At 33.3% G+C, this 20,852-nt stretch overlaps 1 protein-coding gene across 16 annotated transcripts in view; it reads left to right on the top strand.

Moving 5' to 3' along the window:
- Positions 1-20,852, top strand: part of LOC124427732 (protein groucho-like) — an 80,852-nt gene that overhangs the window by 42,453 nt on the left and 17,547 nt on the right. For 12 of the 16 annotated variants that reach the window (XM_046971013.1, XM_046971011.1, XM_046971010.1 and 9 more), the window contains exons 6-9: positions 3,869-3,931; positions 4,009-4,095; positions 4,773-4,805; positions 5,501-5,863. In XM_046971013.1, coding sequence (XP_046826969.1) covers positions 3,869-3,931; positions 4,009-4,095; positions 4,773-4,805; positions 5,501-5,863 — 546 coding nt within the window. The remainder of the gene's footprint in view (positions 1-3,868; positions 3,932-4,008; positions 4,096-4,772; positions 4,806-5,500; positions 5,864-20,852) is intronic. The other 4 variants (XM_046971016.1, XM_046971017.1, XM_046971024.1 and 1 more) reach the window with 3 other exon arrangements.

Raw genomic sequence — 20,852 nt, 5'->3', positions numbered from 1 at the left:
TCTCTCTCCGTCTATCTCCGTCTATGTCTCCCTCTATTTCTCTTTCTTTCTCCATTCTCTATCGAGTCTCTCTTCTACCGTCGGCGACCAGCCGATTTTTTCGTCCAACTTTTTTCAACCCCCGCAGGCATCGCCACGCGACGCGACGCGACGCTACGTACGGTACGGTACGGTACGCGGAATCGAACTAACATGGACGCGACAGTTTTCCATCTTTCTGTCTCTTTCTTCCGTTTCTTCGTATCCTTTTCCCTCCCCTTTCACCGCCCCCTCCCCTACTCCCTCCCTCTATCCTCTTACTCCGCCCGTCTGCCATTCGTCCATCCGTCCGTCTTTCCCTCCAGTCTCGGCCGACATTTTTTTGTCACTTCGCGCTCGAAATCTACGCGCTTTCTTTCGTCTATTTTCCCTTCGAACCACCGAACTCCCCTTCACCCTCCTACAACCCTCTCGATCCATTCGTCGTCGAACGTCTATACGATATATATATATATATATATATACACGGTCATGTATATATATATATATATATATATATATATATATATGACTGTGTGTATATACTCTTCCCTCGTCTCCACCCTCTTGCCCTTTTTCTATCGGCTTTTTTTTTCTCTCCTTCTACTTCCTGTTTTTTATTTTTTCTCCTTTTTTTTTCTTTTCTTTTTTTTTTTTTCTTTTTTTCTTTTCTTTTAGAGAAAATCGAACTAAACGTGAGAAAGAACGCAAACGAGGGAGAAAGTCCGAGCTAACTTTCCACCCTCGGTAATATTCGTAATTATGTTATAATCAGAGCAAGGGATAGCAGAAAGAGCGAGAGGGAGAGAGAGAGAGAGAGAGAGAGAGAGAGAGAGAGAGAGAGAGAGAAAGGGATGATGAGAGAGAAAGAGGGTGAAGAAGTTTGAATGGCATACTTCGGATAACTTATAAGGGGAGATCACGACATATGTGTATGATTCTGGGATTTAGAAATAAGGTCCATAATACATGATAAGGTATCCTGATACATCTACTCTATGATATTTTCTGATCGTATTAAACCATTCTTTCGAACGATCTGTTTGAATATTTGCAAACAATGTCCTTCATGTTTTTTGTCGTTGATCCTTTCTTTTGTTTCTTTTTTTTTTTTTATTTGTCGCTCTTTTTTCTTTTTTTTTTTTTTTTAACTCAAACCAAAAGATATCACAATGGTTTCTCAGCAAGATCGTGAAAAAACAATATTTTTACTTCCGTCGATCGATGCCGAAGTTATTAAAAAAATTCGTCTATATTTTTTCGATGGTAGAAAAATGTTCGGACGCAAGTAGAAGTTTGAAAAAAAGAAAAAAGAAAAAGAAAACTGTCTTGCCACTATGGTTAGAGGAATAGTCGAAAATATGCTTTTTAACTCGTCATTTTCTAAAATAATTTCAATTTTACTTCGTCACTCTGAATTTTTCTATATTATTGTCTTCTCTCTTTCTCTCTCTCTCTCTCTCTCTCTCTCTCTCATTCTCTCATTGATAGGTAATTAATTTCAAATGACAAGTTTTCGATCAAAATTATTTTTCTTTTTTTTTCTTCCTTCTTTTTTTATTTTCTAAGAGGAAAGGGAGGAAGAGGAAGGGAGGACGAAAATGTGATCCAAATAATACGTGAATATTGATTTCAAAAAATAATTGATACATATTGTTAATATCATATAACAGTCATCAATATATTTATACGTTTACTCGAAATCGTATAATAGATAAATAAATAAACAAACAAACAAAAAATAGAATTAAAGAAATACAATGAAAAGTCAGGATACTCGATGAGATGTTACGCGGACTAAAATTTTGTTAACACCGGAATGACGACGACAACGATGGTCTTAACGAGGCCACTTTTAGATGACCCAGAAACTTAAGAGCCGTGGGAAATGTATAAAAGAAAGAAAGAAAAAAAAGATCGATAAGCAGTTGCCCGAGAGAATTCGTTGTTTTCGTCTGACACGGGGAGTTTATGAGACGCAACGTTTCGTGATTCCTTTCTTATTTTTTTTTTTTTTTTGTGTGTTTTCTTCAACGTCAAATATACTAGGATGGAACATAAATGAAAAAAGAAAAATAATTGTAAAGAAAATCCCCATACGTTCCCTATTTCAAATCGCTAATCCTATTCTATAATACTTATTCCAACGTTATTGCACATCGCTATCATTTTCATTCGTCATTTATTTTGATCTATTTCAAATAACACGTTTCTTCATTTCTTTTTCCTCAACTTGAAGTTAACCACTTGCGGTGGAACGACGTGCCACGCACGTTTAGATACTTCTGTTATCGGAACGTCAGCGACGTGTTACACACGTCATCGATTGTTGCAGAAAGAATAATGACGTGCGTGGCACGTCAACCGTGACTTTCTTTGCACCGCAAGTGGTTAAGTATCAAGTATATATGTATTTACATAACTTCATCCAATGGATTCTATTAAGTATATACGTAGTTTATTTATTTCGTTTCTCAACAGTGATGCATATTTACGTATATGCGATAGCCTGCAGTCGCCTCGGGCCCTCCTGAAATAAGGGTCCACCATACGACATAAATTAAATTTATATTATATAATCAATTTAATTTATTTTAATTTAATTTAATTTAATTTAATTTAATTTAATTTAATTTAATTTAATTTTAATTTGATATTTGCCGGCCTGGCAATACCATACCATAATCTTTATTCGTATATTTTTGTGATTATATTAATCGAATTTAGGCCAATGTATGTATTTTTCTCACTTCGTCGTTTGTTTGAACAATTAAAGCGAAAGGATTTATATTGCGTATGATTGATTTATATTAATTTATACAGACCGAATTGAAAATTTCTAGAATGGATCAATAGTTCTTAAGCTGGTGCTTTTACTATCTGAAAAAAAAGCAAAAGTAAAAGAAATGGAAAAAAAAGAATTTGTCGAAAAAAATCTCATGAAAGAGTAAACGATTTTTAAATGTCACCTACATTTTGATCCATCCTGTACTTTTAATACTACCAAAAATGATAAATGTTCGTGATAGATTTTGTATAGATATTTTTTTAAAATTCTATAGTGCTCTCTCTCTCTCTCTCTCTCTTTCTTTTTTTTTTACGTATAATGAAAATTAAATTTGGTCGGTAAATTCGAAGTTTAATATATTTAAAAAAAAAAAAAAAATGAATATAATTCTTGAAATAAAGCGAAAATCAAACGCACACGGTTCGAAAATTAATCTGATTCATATCAATTCTTCGGATATTCACGAATTAGCCATGATCGATACTCGTATCTTGAAGGATAATTTCAAATAAGAAGAAAAGAGAAAATGTTTCGTTTATAGTCACGGAACGTGCATTATCGCGACAAAATCGATTCTAATTCGACTCAAAAAAAAATCGACTTAAAATCAAACACTAACACTAAGAAAAGACATTGATCATTCCCTCAAGATTACTAATAAACAGATTACAGATTATATCGAATGAAATGATAAAGCGATCGTAAATTACGATACTTCTTAATATCGTATCTGTTCAATTATAAAAAAGAGAGAGAGAGAGAGAGAGAGAGAGAGAGAGAGAGAGAAAAATTAAGAGATAAATTCGTGGACGAGCATGTTTTAAAATAAATAAATAAAAAAAAAAAAGAAACAATCATTTCTAAGAATAACTGTTATCGATTATTGTAACTCGTTAAGAATCGTATGAGCTCAGTTTATATTTAACATAATAATAATAATATAAATAAAAATACTAAAGAAAAATAATAAAATGATCTAAAATCTATTTATTCTTATTGATACGTTTATTCATATTTTGAAATTATCGTATCATTAATCGACATTTAATATAACAATTACAGACGGAGATTGCTAAGAGGCTGAACGCGATAATCGTACAATTATTACCCTTTTTGGCGCAAGAGGTGAGTCTTTGACTTTCTGTTTGGCACAAGTGTTTATAAACATACAATCGAGTGCGACCACGACGCGATAATGATAGCATGGCTTACAGCATCAGCAGCAGGTGGCGAACGCTGTGGAGAGGGCGAAACAAGTTACCATGTCCGAGCTGAACGCGATCATTGGGGTAAGTATTTGATTTGTATTTTTTTTCTCTCTCTATCTCTCTCTCTATCTCTCTCTCTCTCTCGCTCTCTTTCTCACATTATTAATATTATTATTATTATTATTGTTATTATTATTATTATTATTATTATTATTATTATTATTATTATTATTATTATTATTATTATTATTATTATTATTATTATTATATTACTATTATTATCATCGTCATTATTATTTTTATCATCTTCATCATCACCATCATTATCATCATCATCATCATCATCATTATTTTTACTATTATTATTATCATTATTACTTTCATTGATTATATAGTATGATTATATTTTTAACAGGCCCAAGGGGCCCTTTTCGAATTTTCTCTCCCCCAGCTGACGTTTCCTATTCACATTTTTCAAAAATCCACAAGTTATATATTTCAACCACGGACCATGGACTTAATTTAAGTCATTCAAAAATCTACCCCTTAATCTTTAAAAATCTTCTTAAAAAATTATCATATGCAAACTCACATCAACGTAATAAAACACACATTTCAATATATTTGTTTTTTTTTTCTTTTTTTTTTTTTTTTTTTTTATTTTCTGCATGTAACATTCTTGTTTTATTTCATTTTTTTGCCTTTTTTTCAATAATAATATGGGTCAGTCAGGAATTTTATTCTTTCTTTTGTCTTAGCAACAACAACAACAAGGACTCCAACAGTTGTTGGTAAGTTAATAAGATCATTCTTATCGATTGATATTTAATAAATTTAGATAGAACTTGGATAAATATAATTATATTATAAATAATTTTTTTTTTTTCTTTTATTTTTTTCTTCTTTTTTTTTCTTTTTTTTTTTCAGAAGAGATTATAATTTAACTCTTATCACTTCAGTGTTGTAAACTTTTACTTCCGGAAGGATGACGCTGCATCGTTTTTATTAAGATAGATGTTTATTCGTAATAGGGAAAAAAAATGACAAATTATGTTATATAAATTTTTGCGTTAAAAAAAGAAAAAAAAAAAAATACTAAAAAATTACGATCGGCAGAATAACTATCGTACTAATTGGAATAATTAGAATTAATATTTCAATAACATATGCGGATTTATCTTTACGGATCTATGGTAATAATATTTTCAAACAAAACGACGAATCAGAAAATAATTATTTAATTTTTGATTAAAAAAAAATATATATATATAAAATAATCTCTAATTTTACTTGCGATTACTTAAGATAATAATTAAAATTTTTAATTATAAACAAATTATAAATAAATAAAGTTCATTTATTAAACTTGTTTGAGTTTGATCTTGATGGAGGCGGTTTTTTTTCCTTTTTTTTTTTGCTCTCTCTTTTTTCTCTCTCATTTTCTTTTGTGTATATAAAACGTAAAACTCTTGTTATGAACTTGTAGCAACAAATTCATGCGCAACAACTGCCTCATGGTGCGGTAGTTGGTGGACTTCCACCTGGTGGGTTGTTGGGTTTTGCGGGTGCGGCAGCCGCTGCGGCTGCCGCAGGAGTTCCTCCTCATCTGGCCCCACCGGCCCATCCAGCGGCTGCGGCCGCAGCGGTTCAGGCACAGGCTCAGGCCCTTCTTAAGCCTGCGGATTTGCAGCAACATCGTGCCGCTGCGGAAACGCCCGAAGATCGTAAACCAATTGCACTAACCGATGAGCGACTTCGACAATCGGTTTCGCCTCCTGAAAAGTTTCGTACTCGCACGCCTGACCTTGAAAGTGATCCCAAAAGGCGGAAGGAAGAAAAGCTCGGTCACGTGAGTATTAAAAAAGAAAAAAAAAAAAAACGAGAGAAAAAAAGAAAGAAAGAAAATACGTTATTCAAATCATTTTATATTACTTATATGATAATATATCTTAATCCGTAGGATATATTTATCATTTATTTTAATCTAATCGTTTATTCTCATTCATATCTACGTCTGATTTCTTTTTTTTTCTCTCTCTTTTTTACGCTTTCGATATAATATTAAATGTTACAAAGAATATATTCTTTTATATACCTAGCACATAATACATACTAGACATTTTTACTTATAAACTTATTTTAATACAATATTGTTTTCTAACGAGTTGGGTTAATTAAATGAACTGTCAGAGTTGAAGATGATTCAAGAGTTTTACGAAAAAGAAAAAAAAAGAAAAAAGTAAAAAGAATTACTTTTGTTAAAATGGATAATATTCATACGTAATATATTTTTATTTATTTATTTTTGTTTTTTTTTTGTTTTTTACTCGTTATCACTTCTTTTTCTATCGTCTTAATATCTTATCGATGTGACATTGTATTGCTAGTCGTGTTTTTTTTTTTTTCTTTTTTTTTTGTCAAAGATTTTAATGATTTATCTTTGAACCCGATTAACACGATTAATACCATTGAGATAAAAAATTATCATTCTTAAATCTTACACATTGTATACATATATTCACATAAATAACAATCGGAATGAGATATTCGTATAATCACATTATTCGCATATACTCACGTACGTGCATATGTATATCGTGTAAGTAATAATTCAAACGAAAACAGAGTTTTATATTATTCTTTCTTTATAAAACATTAAAAAATTATTCAATTAATCCGTCGAACCATCGATCTTTTTTTTATTAGTAAATTATATCAACGAATATATGTATGTCGTAATATACATACATATATATATATTCGAAAAATCGTGTGATATTTCATTTAAAAAAAAAAAAGAAGTTATTCGCTCTACCAGTGATATCGAGTGATATCGAGTGATACCAGTTTAAATACACCATGAATGGTTGCGTGTTTAATCATATTTGTAATACATTAGGTAAATCTTAATCGTTTCGAATTCACATTGTACACTACTTCCATAATCTTCATCGTAACATTTGATTTAATTCCAAAACCCATGATCTTTTACGAGACATTTTCTCTTCAATCTTTGCTTATTTAATCATATATATATATATGTAGTAATCTAATTCTCATTGATTACTATAACTTATGGTTATTTGAATGACAATGAGTATATTTACAAATATTTTAAACGAAATAGAAATAATTGAATGATCGCGACCGAGAGAATCGAGAGAATGATTGAAAGAATGAAAATATTATCGAATAAAATATTCGAAATTGTGGAAGAATTAATAAACATTGTTATGCATATACAGACATACGCATATATTAAATTTCTGAGAAACTTTTATCGAATAGAAATTTCATATTAAAGATCGTATAAACTTATAAAGGATCGAAACCTCTGAGTAAATATTATTTAGATATCGATACCTTTCACCTTTTGATACTTATGTATTTATATGTGCTTATGATATTATGATACTTTGAGACTAAGTAATAGATATAGTTTGTTCAATATCATAAGTATATCTATTAAAGTAATACCAATCGTGTTATTTTTATTTATTCGTTTTGTCGCATTCATTTTAATTCAAAGGAATTACTTATCTAAGTTATTAATAAACATTACTTTCTTTTTTTCTTTTTTTTTTTTTAATCGCACAATGCAATCTACATAAAGAAAAGAATAAACGCGAGTAAATAATTAGGATAGTTTTATTCCTAAAATTGATAATAATGATGATTATTATTATTATTATTATTATTATTATTATTATTATTATTATTATTATTATTATTATTATTATTATTATTATGGTAATCTAAGAGATTTGAATTGATTGATAAATCGAAATATTCGAAACGATAATCATAGAAATATGATATAATTTAAATGTATACATATATTAAATATTTTACGTATAATAATAATTTTTTTTTATTTTTTTATTTTTTTTTTTTTATTTTTTTTCTAAATAATAATTCAATCATCCTCAATATTTCAAATATAAAGTAAACTATAGTTTGATCGATTTCACATAAGGAAAACATTTTCGTATTTGATTTGTATTTTTATTTTATTTTATTTTATTTTATTTTATTTATTTTTCTTCAAATCCCTCGAAAGTCGTACACCCTTCTCTACCTCCTCTTTCTTCTATCCCCTCCCCCTCATCTACCCTACCATATTCCTTTCTTTCTCTCGAAGCAAAGGATACGTCAACGTAGGTTCCATTTGACTTTGCAGTCAAAGCGATGTAAATCAACGCCCTTTACGATCGTACTACCGGTTTAACATCGTCAAAGTAGAATAGACTTTAAAAAATGTCGCTGTTTTGTTCCGTCAAAGCAAACTCTCTCTCTCTCTCTCTCTCTCTCTCTCTCTCTCTCTTTCTCTCTCTCTCTTTCTCTCTCTCTCTCTCTCTCTCTCTCTCTCTCTCTATCTCTTTCTTTCTTTATCTCGACTCCAGTACGACTCGTTTCGACTTTTCTCGTAAATCATAATTCAAAGACAACGGTCGTCACGAAACGTACTAAAGACGCTTCAAAAAGCTCGTAATGTGTACTTTTCGCTCAAAGTACGTAATCGAACGATGCGTGAAAGAAGTTAAAATAAAGGAAACGAAAGACAGAGAGAGAGAGAGAGAGAGAGAGAGAGAGAGAGAGAGAGAGAGAGAGAGAGAGAGAGAGAGAGAAAGAGAGAGGGAGATATGGGGGAGGAAGGTACGTATGTAGAGGGATAAAGGAGTAAATATTGTCGCAATGGCAATAAAATCGTTCGAGCTAACGTAGTAGTACGTCCTAACGAGATTATTCCCTTAAAGGGATATCACGTAATAATGAACTATTGACTTTCTAGTTGTCGTTGAAAAGAAAATACATTTTATATGGGGTAAAATAGAATTAAAAGATCACATAGTTACATGTATACAAATGCGTATATACATGTATTCCTAAATGTTTTTATCGTGAAAAAAGAAAAATGCGATTTAAGTTATGAATATATACTACTTTGTTATTGTTGTTGTTGTTGTTTTTATTTTTGTTTTTGTTATTGTTGTTGTTGTTGTTTCAATTAACGCGCGATCAAGTGACTCCGTTTCGTATCTATTTATTATTAAGAATAAATGTGCACTGAAATGAAGTATAATTTTTTATAGAATACGTAAATACGTAGAGAATGTAGATATTTATTGGGGGAAAAAAAAAAAAAAATGTTTTTTTGATTAATCCTGTGCAACTTCAATTCTTTTTATTTTTATTTATCTATTTATTCATTATTTTCTTTTTCTTTCATCTTTTTCTATCTATAGTATTATTTATACTTAGTATTATATCAACTTATAGACTTGAATTAACAATAATAAATAAAAAACAAATGAATTAACCTTTAAATACAGAGATGTATTAATATATTACTTCCAAATTATCTACATGGTTTTAATATATTTTTCCTGAAATATATATATATATATATATATATATATATATATATATATATATGTACATATATACACTAGAGTCTTGTATGATAACACCGGTTCATATAATACTGTCCGAAAATTGTGAGTTATATTCGTGTAATACTATAAAATAAAAAAGGAAAGAGAAAAAAAAAGAAAGAAAGGACGGGCTCGTATAACACGCTATACAAGTGTCTCATCTAACTTGATCAGCACAATCCTCTATAAACAAATTTTTTTTTGCATACTTACAAGAAAGAAAAAAAGATATAAATAATTTCAACCAACAATAATTATATTATACTAAGGTAGTAACTTATACTTAAAAAAAAAAAAAAAAAAGAAAAAACCATTAAAAAAAATACTTCTGATACGTAGTAACAATAATAACGATTAATTTTTCCAATAAAAAAATGAAATTCAAATTTCAGAAATATAAATACATACATACATACATATATATATATATATATATATATATATATATATATATATATATATAAGCTTGTGACATTGAATTTACATGCATGACTGTATAAAGAGATAAATATCTCCTCCGTGTTAGCGATGATACATGAATACACGTCTGACAAAGTTGCATCGTTCGAAAGGGAGAAAATACAATGATATGGAAATTGTATGAGCTATGTGCAACTCATAATATAGATTCATATAACACGAATGGTATTTCCTTTACTATACATAGGAGTCTACTGTATGTAATAGTAAAACAATAAAAGAGCGAGAGAGAAAGAGAAAGAGAGAGAGAGAGAGAGAGAGAGAGAGAGAGAAATATAGAGATAAATGAAATTTTCTCACAAAATTGGGTTAACCAGTGCCGTATCTTTGCAAGAGAAGAAGAGATGCCTCGATGCAAGGAAACTCAACGACGAGTCCTTGTGCGTCATACCTGGAGGCATGTTTCTTCTTGCCATGTTCCTATGAAATATCCATAAAAACGGTCTCCTTTGTCAGGATCATGAGGACAAAGTGCGCGAGAGCTCGGCTCTAAGAGAAAGAAAGAAAGAGAGAGAAGAAGAAAGAAAGAAAGAAAGAAAGAAAGAAAGAAAGCGACGGTGATACCAGGGTGGTTCGCAGTAATGTTAGTGGTGGTGGTGATAGTGGTAGTAGTGATGATGGTGGTGGTGCTTCTGTTGCTGGCGGGGGTCGCTTATAATTAAAAACCGTGAAAACAGGCGAGCCACGAGCCTCTCGCTATATTTAAATTGGATTATTTTTCTCAGCAGCTCGTTTCCCTCTTTTGCGGGCCCTTTTCTCCTTTTCCTTTTCTCCCTCTCTCTCTCTCTCTCTCTCTCTCTCTTTCTTTATTTCTTTCTTTCTTTCCCTTTCTCTTTCTCTTTCTTTTCATTTCGTCTTTCTTTTCTCCCTTCTTCCTTTCTACTGTGCGATGAAAAATATTATTTTTATTATTATTATTATTATTATTCCTTTTTCTTTTTTCTTTTTTATTATTACTACTACTGTTACTTACTATTACTACTACTACTACTATTACTACTACTACTACTATTACTACTACTACTACTACTACTACTACTACTACTACTACTACTACTACTACTACTACTACTACTACTACTACTACTACTACTATTACTACTACTACTACTACTACCACCATTATTGCTATTATTGTTATTTTATTTTATTTCATTTCATTTCATTCCGTTTCATTTTATTTCATTTTATTTTATTTCATTTTATTTCATTTTATTTTATTTTATTTTATTTCGTTTGCCGACCTACAATACACTTTCTCCTAGATCTTACGTCTCACTACAACGAAGATTCTCTCTCTCTCTCTCTCTCTCTCTCTCTCTCTCTCTCTCTCTCCTTCCTTTCTGCGAACTCACGTTTCTCTACTTTCTTGCGTTCAAATCTCACGTATAATATTCGAAACGAAAAATAGCAAACGAATTCTCTCGCGGAATACGTATATGAGGGTACGAGCCAAGTTTGTGAATAAGAAAGGAAGGAAAGAAAGAAAGAAAAGAAAAAAAGGAGAAGGAAGGGAAAAAGAGTAAAAAAAAAGAAAAAACAAGGGGAAGAAAAAGAGGAAAGGAAAGAAAAAGGGGAAAAGGAGAAAAAAAAGGAGAATAAGGATAAGAGAAAAAGAGAAAAAAAAAGAGAAAAGGAAAAAGAAAAAGGAAAAGGCGATGTTCCTGACTGTCTCGCGGGTGCTTTTGAGCCACGGATCAAAGTCCTACAAATTAAAACGATTCTAATTGAATTCTCGAGATGAGAGCGAAGTTGTACATTAAAAGTAATTGTCTTTTCACCCGTGTAATCGGGCAAAATGGTGGATGTGCGTATACGAGCTAACTGAGACGTATCGCACGAAATACGACGAGGATAATAAGAAAGATACGATAAGAAATTAGTAGGATCAGTGGGGGATAGATCCTACGAAGGTATCTTCGTTGAATGTCTCAGAACTAAAATAGAATATAATAGAATAGAATAGAGTTGGATAATGAAGGTGAGTTCAAATGTGTAAAATGTACAGCCTGTCTTGGAACATGTTAAATATAACTTTACTGATCGATTCGGTGCATTAAAATAAGAAAAAGAAAAAAAGAAAAAAGTTTATACAAACGTCTCTCTATGTGCACCTGATGTGTGACCTTGTTCCTATGACATAAAGTCGAATTTCTATCTATTTTTAATAATTCTTTTTGATAACATTGAACGTATCACTTGATTCATTATAAATAACATTAGATACATCGTTTACGATCTTATAAACATTTTATCAACAAACATTATTTATGCATTGTGTAAACGTTTCCTTGCGATATTTCCGAATCGATTGAGTTGCATCATATATTTCGTAAACAAGATCATATCGGACATATGTTTATGTAAACATTTTTTTTCTTATTTTACTTTATTACTCCTTATACAATCAGTTAAGTTATTCCCACGTGTTCTGAAAGATATTACGTAATATCATATATATATATATATATATATATATATATATATATATATATATATATATATATATATATATATATATTAGAGATAGAATTTTGTATATAAAATTGAATGGAATGAAATGAAATGAAATAAAATAAAATAAAATAAATTTGGATTAGGTATTAATAATATTAATGTTATAAAAAATTACACGAGAAACAAAAAAATTGCTCATAAAAAACAAAACAATCCCGAATGTTTTCTCATAGTCGAATAGATATTTTTAGAAAGACAGAGAGAGAGAGAGAGAGAGAGAGAGAGAGAGAGAGAGAGAGAGAGAGAGAGAGAGAGAGAGGAAGAAATGAAAAATAATAGAAAAAGTAAGAGCTATCTCTTGGAAATAAAAAAAAAAAAAAATAATAATAATAATAATAAAAACAAAAAGAAAAGTCAAACGTCTCGACTTTTCTATACCGTGAATATACGTGAATCTATCGAAGGATTGATCGAAGCATACGTATTCGACTATTTGAAGGAGAGTACGTTGAGAGAGATTCGCTCGAAGTGAAGTAGGCAACATAGAAGCACCCACCAATATGCACCCACTCACACACACAAACGTGCTTAGAAATAACTCGAGCGTAGCTCAAAACACGCACACATAAGTCTCTCTCTCTCTCTGTATATATCTATCTACCTATCTATCTATCTATCTATCTATCTATCTATCTTTATCTATTTCTCTCTCTCTCTCTCTCTCTCTCTCTCTCTCTCTCTTTCTCTCTATTTTCCCTACTATTTTTATGAGTTACACTTCTTTCGTTATTAAACGACGACTAGTTACGTTATAAACATAAATATTCCTCGTGTAAAATTTCTCATATACAATCTCAGATATTTTTGGATTCTTTTCTAAAAAAGTCAAGCCCATTTCGAGAATCAGAGAATAAAGTACGCCTTGATTCGTAAATAAATGTTAAGTTGAAAATATATACCTCGGCTTAAGAAGATTTTTCTTAATGACTCGGACTTGGCCAAGAAATAATATAATTCTCGGAAAGGAATTGTATAAAATTTCATTACTGTTACATTAATTGCGACGTTGATTATATCTTCAACAAAAAAAAAAAAAAAAAAAAAAAAAAAAATATCGTTAAATGTAAAAAAAAAAAAGAAAAGAAAACAATCGTTACACATTTTATATGTTATACATATTATCGTACAAATAAAAGTTACGATCAATACTCTTCCAAAGAATTATAACGATATTTCAAATAAATTATATCAAATTATTATCTATGTAATTATATATATATATATATATATATATATAACAATCTCTTCGTAACCAGAAAACAAGAATCTTATCCATTAAATCGACAATCGTGTTCTATACTCGATTAGGAAAACGTTCAAGTTGACAGCAATGTTCAGGATAACGAAAGGAAGCATGAGAAATAGAGAAAGAGAGAGAGAGAGAGAGAAAGAGAGAGAAGAAGGGTAAAAGGGGTGTGGTGTCGGGAAGAAAAGGATATAATCGGAAATGAGTTCTCGCGTGTCCACGGACGACTCTTGGAAATGGTATTCGCCTTGTCGTTTCGTTGCATCGTCTCCAGCTTTCCCTTCACCCGATTTCTCCTTAAACCATCTCATACTATCCCTCACCCATCACCCACCCTAAACTCGCCTCACGGCAGCACCATCGACCACCACCACCACCTTCAATTCCACCTTCGTCCTCGTCGTTTCTTGAAGCTCGAAGCTCCGCAGCAGGACGATCCCAAGAGGGGATTAGTCGTAGTTCTACGACGTCACCGTTCCTCTCCTTGCTTCTCCCACAGGAAGGCATTAATCAAAGGAGTAGCGGTGCGCCCTGTTACAGGCACGACGAAAGATGGAAATGCCGGGGCGCACACGCTCCAACTATCACGGAACCTCGAACGAGGAGAATGTCGCTCTCTCCTCTGTTGCGAATAAAAGAGAGAGAGAAAGAGAGAGAGAGAGAGAGAGAGAGAAGCTGCGAGTTTATCCGAGACACCGACTCTTTCCTGCTCTCTCTTCCTTTCTTCTCCTTTCCTTTCCTTTCGTGCAGATATCGTGATCGATTTAAGTAACGTGGCGTCTCATTTATCCGACATCTTTCACCATGCGCGATCGATTTTTCTTTTCTTTTCTTTTCTATTCTTTTCACTTCTTTTCTTTCCTTTTTCTCTTCTTTTCTTTTCTTTTCTTTTCTTTCCCGTTCTTTTCTACTTGTTTTTTCTTTCTTTCTTTCCTTCTTTCTTCCTTTTTTCTTTTTTGCAACCTTTTTCCATCTCACAAAATGTCCTATAAAAATCTAAAACCCGTACTGATCTTTGCATAGATATGTAAATATATTTTTTTATTTATCGGTACACACACACACACATGTATATATATATATATATATATATATATATATATATATATATATATATATATATATATATATATATCTGAAAAGTTACGATGACAATTCAATCGAGTTAATATACAAATTCGTTCGATTTCGCAATAGAACTTTGTTATACAAATGTATTGCAAAGTTCTATTTTATAAAGAAGATTTTGACTTTTTAATTTAAATTAATTTACTTTTATGATTGCAACTTCGGAAGCTATGATATTCATCAAATGAACATTCAGAGTTTTGTTTCTGTCCGATGTATCTTGAAATGAATGCAATTTTTTCTTTTTTTTCTTTTCTTTTCTTTTTTAATTTCAATTGCCAAATAAATTTTTCAATATCATTTTATTTATAGTTCCATCTGATTGTGTTGCGATGTACAAATACGAATTCGTTCGATTTGATTAGATTTTCGTAATCAAATTATTTCAAATTGATAAGACACCTTGATTTTTTTTTCTTTTTTGTTAATCCATCTATCTCTCTCTCTCTCTCTCTCTCTCTCTCTCTCTCTCTCTCTCTCTCTCTCTCTCTTTCTTTTGTTTCTAATCACCATCATTTTAGTTAGAAACTAAACAATATTAGAATCAATCAAAATTATTTCTCATCAATTGTGATAGCCAGTATTTTTTATCGAATACGTTTTTATTCCACACTATTCTCCGTTAATACATTAGCCGTAGCAACACAATGGACACGCATCGTCGACGTTCCTTCGTCCACTCGGCAAACCCTCCCTCATCAACCCTCCTTGCCCCTACCCCTACCCCCGCCCCCTGCCCTTGTCCATGCCCCTTTACGCATCGTAATCGTGCCGATCGAACGCGCCGTTCGGAATTAAGATTGATCGAGATAAGTTAGGCGTCTTCCCTTTGTTAGATTCCGATCGGAATTGATTTCAGACATGATTGATATAGTAACCGTAGTGAGGGTGAATTCTCTCGGCGAAACGCCAACCTCCAGCAACGGCGAAAACCTTTGCGTGTTTGTTTGTGCGAACAAGAAAAAAAAAGAGAGAGAGAGAGAGAGAGAGAAAAGAATGAAAAAGGAAAAGATGAAGTTTATTATTATTAAGTATATCTGACTTAGATGCAACTTAGATCTATATAAAATTATTATAAAGAATAAATGTAGTATTTTATATGTAATGCAAATTCGATAAGACGAATCATAACGATACGCTCTCAAAAAAAAGGCGAACATTCGATGAAAATGATAAAGTAATATGAAAGAAAATTCTCACATGAGTTATCTTAATTGTTTTTTCCTTTTCTTTTTCTTTTTCTTTTCTTTTCCTCTCTTTTTTTATCAATTTTGAAATCGAAAAAAGTACTTACTACTTTCAGACGAAAGATATTCAAAGGTATTAATTCAATGGCGCTTATCGATTAAAAGAAGGAAAGAAGGAAAGAAGTAAGAAAAAAAGAAAAAAAGGAAGCAAACAAAAAAAAGTGAGGGAATAAAAAAAAATAGATAGAGAGAGAGAGAGAGAGAGAGAGAGAGAGAGAGAGAGAACAAGAAGAAGAAAAAAGATATCTTATATCTTCGACAGGTTGCAATAAATCCTCTGTTTATTACCTATGCTTCGTATTCGGTTCTGGATAATTTCGAAAGAAAGAAAGCGCGTTATAAATATCGTTCGGAATTTGTTTTGCAAAATATTTCTATCATTTCGAACAACTTTTTAAAATTACAAATACGTACTCGATCGTAATTTTTTTCCTTATTTCTTCTTTTTTTTTCTTCTTTTTTTTTTTTATTTTCCATTCTCTTTTTTTCTCTTTTACGATAATACGTAAATCAAATTTCGATCATTCTCTCTCGACATTACGTATGTTGCATTAAACGATGTTACGTCGAAATCTTTTCGTTATCGTATTCGTGAGAAAATCGAAGAGGTGAATGATAAAGGTACGATACGAGGAGAGTTATTAGGAGGAAAAAAAATGGGAATGAAAGAAGGAAAGGTAGAGGAAAGAAGGGAGGGAGTGAGGAAGGAAGGAAGGAAGGAAGGAAGAAAGGAAGGAAGGAAGGAAGGAAGAAAGGAAGGAAGGAAGGAAGGAAGAAAGGCAATCGTACAAGTGGTTACCACCGTAGCGTAGAATACGCGTTCGTAGGGGAGAGGAGGGGAGGGTACTTTTTTCGCGAAATACGTTCTCTAAGAGCGTCCACATCGCATGCTTTGTCTCTTCCTACGCTTATGGTTAGTCGTAGTTCGCGATACTCGTAGGTGTGTAGATTCGTCTGACGAGAGAGAGACAGAGAAAAAGAAGAAAAAAAGAAAAAGAGAGAAAGAGAGAGAGAGAGAGAGAGTCTGTACAGTGTGAGATTCGTAGGAGAATGTGCAGGAAGAGAAGGAGGGAACGAGTGGGGGTGGTCCGGGGTGGTTGAATTTTTCATCTGACCACGTCGAACCAATTAAAGCGGACCACCGTACCCACCTCCACCTCCAACCTCCTCCAATTTTTTCGTTCTCTCTTTATTTCCGCCCCGTGCTGGCCTTTATCCATCCCCCTACCACCCTTCGACCAATCTCTCTCTTGCTTTCTCTCTTTTTCTCTTTTTCTCTTTTTTCTTTCTCTCTCTCTCTCTCTCTCCCTCCCTCTCTCTTTCTCTCGTTTTCTCGCTCTCGCTCGCTGTCTCTGTCTCTGTCTCTCTATCTCACGCTTTTTCCTCCCACCCTACAACGCGCATCCTCATTCCCCCTTTTCTCTCCCATTCCATCTCTCTTTTTCTCTTTCTCTTTGCCTCCGCCTCCTCTTCCGTCGCTTCCTTCTCATCCTACTCTTTTCTCATCCACTCACTCACTCTGGCAACTCGTTGGATTTTTTCGCGTCACGAGGCGGTGTAATTTATTTGGCCGAGCTAGGTACCCTCGGCAGTGGAGCGCACCGGTCGGTCGGTCGGTCGGTCGTTCGTTCGTTCGTTCGTTCGAACGAACGAACGAACGAACGAACGGAAGGACGGACGGACGGAGGGACGAATGGACGGATGGTGGAGAAAGAAGTGGAGGTAGAGGAGGAGGAGAAGCAGGAGGAGGAGGAAGAGGTGAGGCGGCAGAGCCGGCGGTGCCATGGGGATGGAGGTGACGCGGCCAGAATGAGAGCCCGTGGGATGGGCAGAGAGAGGGTGGTTTCAGTTTATTTTGTGGGTCCTACCTACCGGCTCGTCACTGTCCAAGCCCGTTGGTTGGTTGGCTAGTACTCTCTCTCTCTCGCTCTCACTCTCGCTCTATGTGTATATATATATGTGTGTGTATATGTATGTGTATTTCTCTCTCTCTCTCTCTCTCTCTCTCTCTCTCTCTCTCAACTCTTTCGTTTTTCTACCCTCTCTACCATCTCCTCTTTTCTCCTTTCGCCTTTCTCTATTTGTTTTTTTTCTCCTTCCTTTTTTTCTTTTTTCTTTTTTTTTATTTTTTCTTTCTCTCTCTCTCTCTCTCTCTCTCTCTTTTTTCTTTTTTTATTTCCTTTTTTCTTTTCTCTTTTCTCTATAACTCTCCGGAGCTCGCGTAACGAACACCGATGCCGATATAATATTAAAAAACCGGAGCTTACTACTGATGGCTTTGCTTTCGTATTTTTCGATTATTACTCACCAACGACATTTCTCTCTCTCTCTCTCTCTCTCTCTCTCTCTTTCTCTCTCTCTCTGTCTCTCTCTTTTTTTCTCTTTCTCTCTCTTCGTCCAAAAGTCAGGACCGACTTATCAAGTAAGTCCTTCCTCACGATGTCATTTGAAATTTTCTCGAATATCTTTCCCGATCGATCGTCAATTCTATGAATCCTCCGAGCCCGAAACCTCCTTCCCTTTTACTTTCTAGAAGGAAATTGATTTTCTATAGATAACCCTTCACCCATTCACCTTCCATCCCTCGTGAAAAAAGAAGCTTTTTTCTACTCGAGCTTTCGAAAAAGAGGAAGAAGAAGAAGAAAAAGAATAATACGAGGAAGAAGTAAAAGAGAGGCGATAAATTTTTCGACGCCGAATGGCCAACAAAAAAGTTCGAAAGTGAACGAAAATACGCAGTATCATACCACATAAGAAAGATCTATACGATTTATCCCTATTCCGCGCGTATGACGGAGTAGAAATATAGATCGTGTAGACGATCTAGAAGTGAACTGAGTTTTTAAAAGATCTTTAAGTTTCACGTACGTTCGATTCGTTTGATCTACGCGTAAAAAAACTGGTAGGGTAAAGGTAGAGTGAGGATGATGGGTGAATAAGAAAGAGAGAGAAGTCTGCCCCGTATGAAAGAAAGGATCTTTCTGTTTGTTGTTCCGCTGCTGTTTTCGTCTTCTTCCTGTATCGCGTCGCATTGCTCGAAAGATCTTCACTCCTCGTTACATTAACGGAAATTGCTTTTACATCGGTGAGCGTATCCTCATCCATTATCCTCTTCTCATCTCGACTTGACTCTCTCTCTCTCTCTCTCTCTCTCTCTCTCTCCTCTCTTCTCGTCTCCTCTCCTCTCTTATCTTCTCTTCTCTTCTCTTCTCTTCACTTCTCTCGAACTCTCTCAAACTTCTCGGGGAACACACACACTCAAACTTATTCTTACGACGTTTATAAATATTACTGACGGAGCCGAAAGGCAAAAAAATCTTATTTCGTATTTTGTCAATGTCATCGGTGATGTTGTGTTGGCAAACCTCCTCGAAAATATTAGCGCACCGCGGCTGACTGCTACGAAAAGGGGATCGATCTTTTCCACCTCCCTCGCTCACCTCCACCTTCGATCCTCTCGCTATCCTCTTCTCTCTCTCTCTTCCCCTTCCCCGAATGTATCGTAATCAAGATCGCATTGTTAAGTATGATCGATGTAAGCCGTGGAGTCGTGTTTCTTAATCGTTAATATGTATTTTTAATAATCACTCGCTTCGGTCATACTAATCGTTATATCGCGCGATTTCACTTAATAACGTTATAACAATGTAAAAGCTTTGGTCATCGTTAAAAGTCAAGAAAACTTTTTTTTTTTTCTATTTTTCTCTTATCATCGAAGAACAAAGAACGTTCCTAATTGTTGTTTGTTTCGATCGTAGATAAAGTAGTAAAAATAAAATAAGAAAATGGATAAACGTATAGATGCAAAGAAACTTTATTTTGGTTCTTTCTTTATCTTTTTTTTTCTTTCTTTTTTTTCCTTCTCTTCTTTCTAGGCTCCTCGATTTTGTGTTTCTAATCTTTAGTAACAAACAAATTCGACTTTTGTATTTATTTTTTTTTTCTTCACCTTTTTCTTTTTCTTTTTTTTTTTTTTCGATATTATTATTTTTAATACAAAAAGAAAAATCAAAATCAATATCCTCTACGAGATTCTCGGAGAATATCTTGATAGCCTTGCATGTCAAAAGGGGGGGGAAAAAAGTAAAAAAAAAGACAGAAAAAAGATGACTTTTCCAATCGACGTAGATTTAATAATTTAACGCCGCTAATTAGCTTCTCGCGCGTTATCGGTTGCACCATCCTCCATCCCCCATTCCGGCTCCAACACTCGCGATCTTTCTCTTTTTCCCCTACCAGCTCAACTTCGATGTACCTTATTATTATTATATATATATATATATATATATATATATATATATATATTTTAGTTCGACTGGATCAGTCGATATCTCAGAGCGAGCTCTCGTTAGAGAACTAGAGGCAACGAAGAAGCGTCTTTCTTTCACCAAGTTTGTTCTTCCTCTTCGTTACTCTTTCCCATCCCTTTTTTCTCCATCTCCTCCTCCTCCTCCTCCTCCTCTTCCACTTCCTCCTTATCCTCATCCTCATCCTCATCCTCATCCTCCTCATCGTCGTCGCCGTCTTTCTTTCTTTCTTTCTTTCTTTCTTTCTTTCTTTCTTTCTTTCTTTCTTTTTTTTCTTGTTTTCTTCCTTTCTTTTTCTTTCCCCTTTTTTTCCTTCTTTTTCTTTCTTCCTTTTTTCTTTCTTTCTTTCTTTCTTTCTTTCTTTTTTTCTTCTGCCATCTTTCCTTTTTTCCTTTATCTCCCCCCACCGTACTCCCACGACTCGTTTCGCTGGCATCGTGCTCTTCCCACTTTCTCCAACCCTCCTACTCGAGGATGC

The sequence above is a fragment of the Vespa crabro genome, chromosome 10, assembly GCF_910589235.1.
Source record: "Vespa crabro chromosome 10, iyVesCrab1.2, whole genome shotgun sequence".
NCBI lineage: Eukaryota > Metazoa > Arthropoda > Insecta > Hymenoptera > Vespidae > Vespa > Vespa crabro.
The sequence above is the reverse complement of the archived record's forward strand: the minus strand, read 5'-3'. Positions and strand labels throughout refer to the sequence as shown.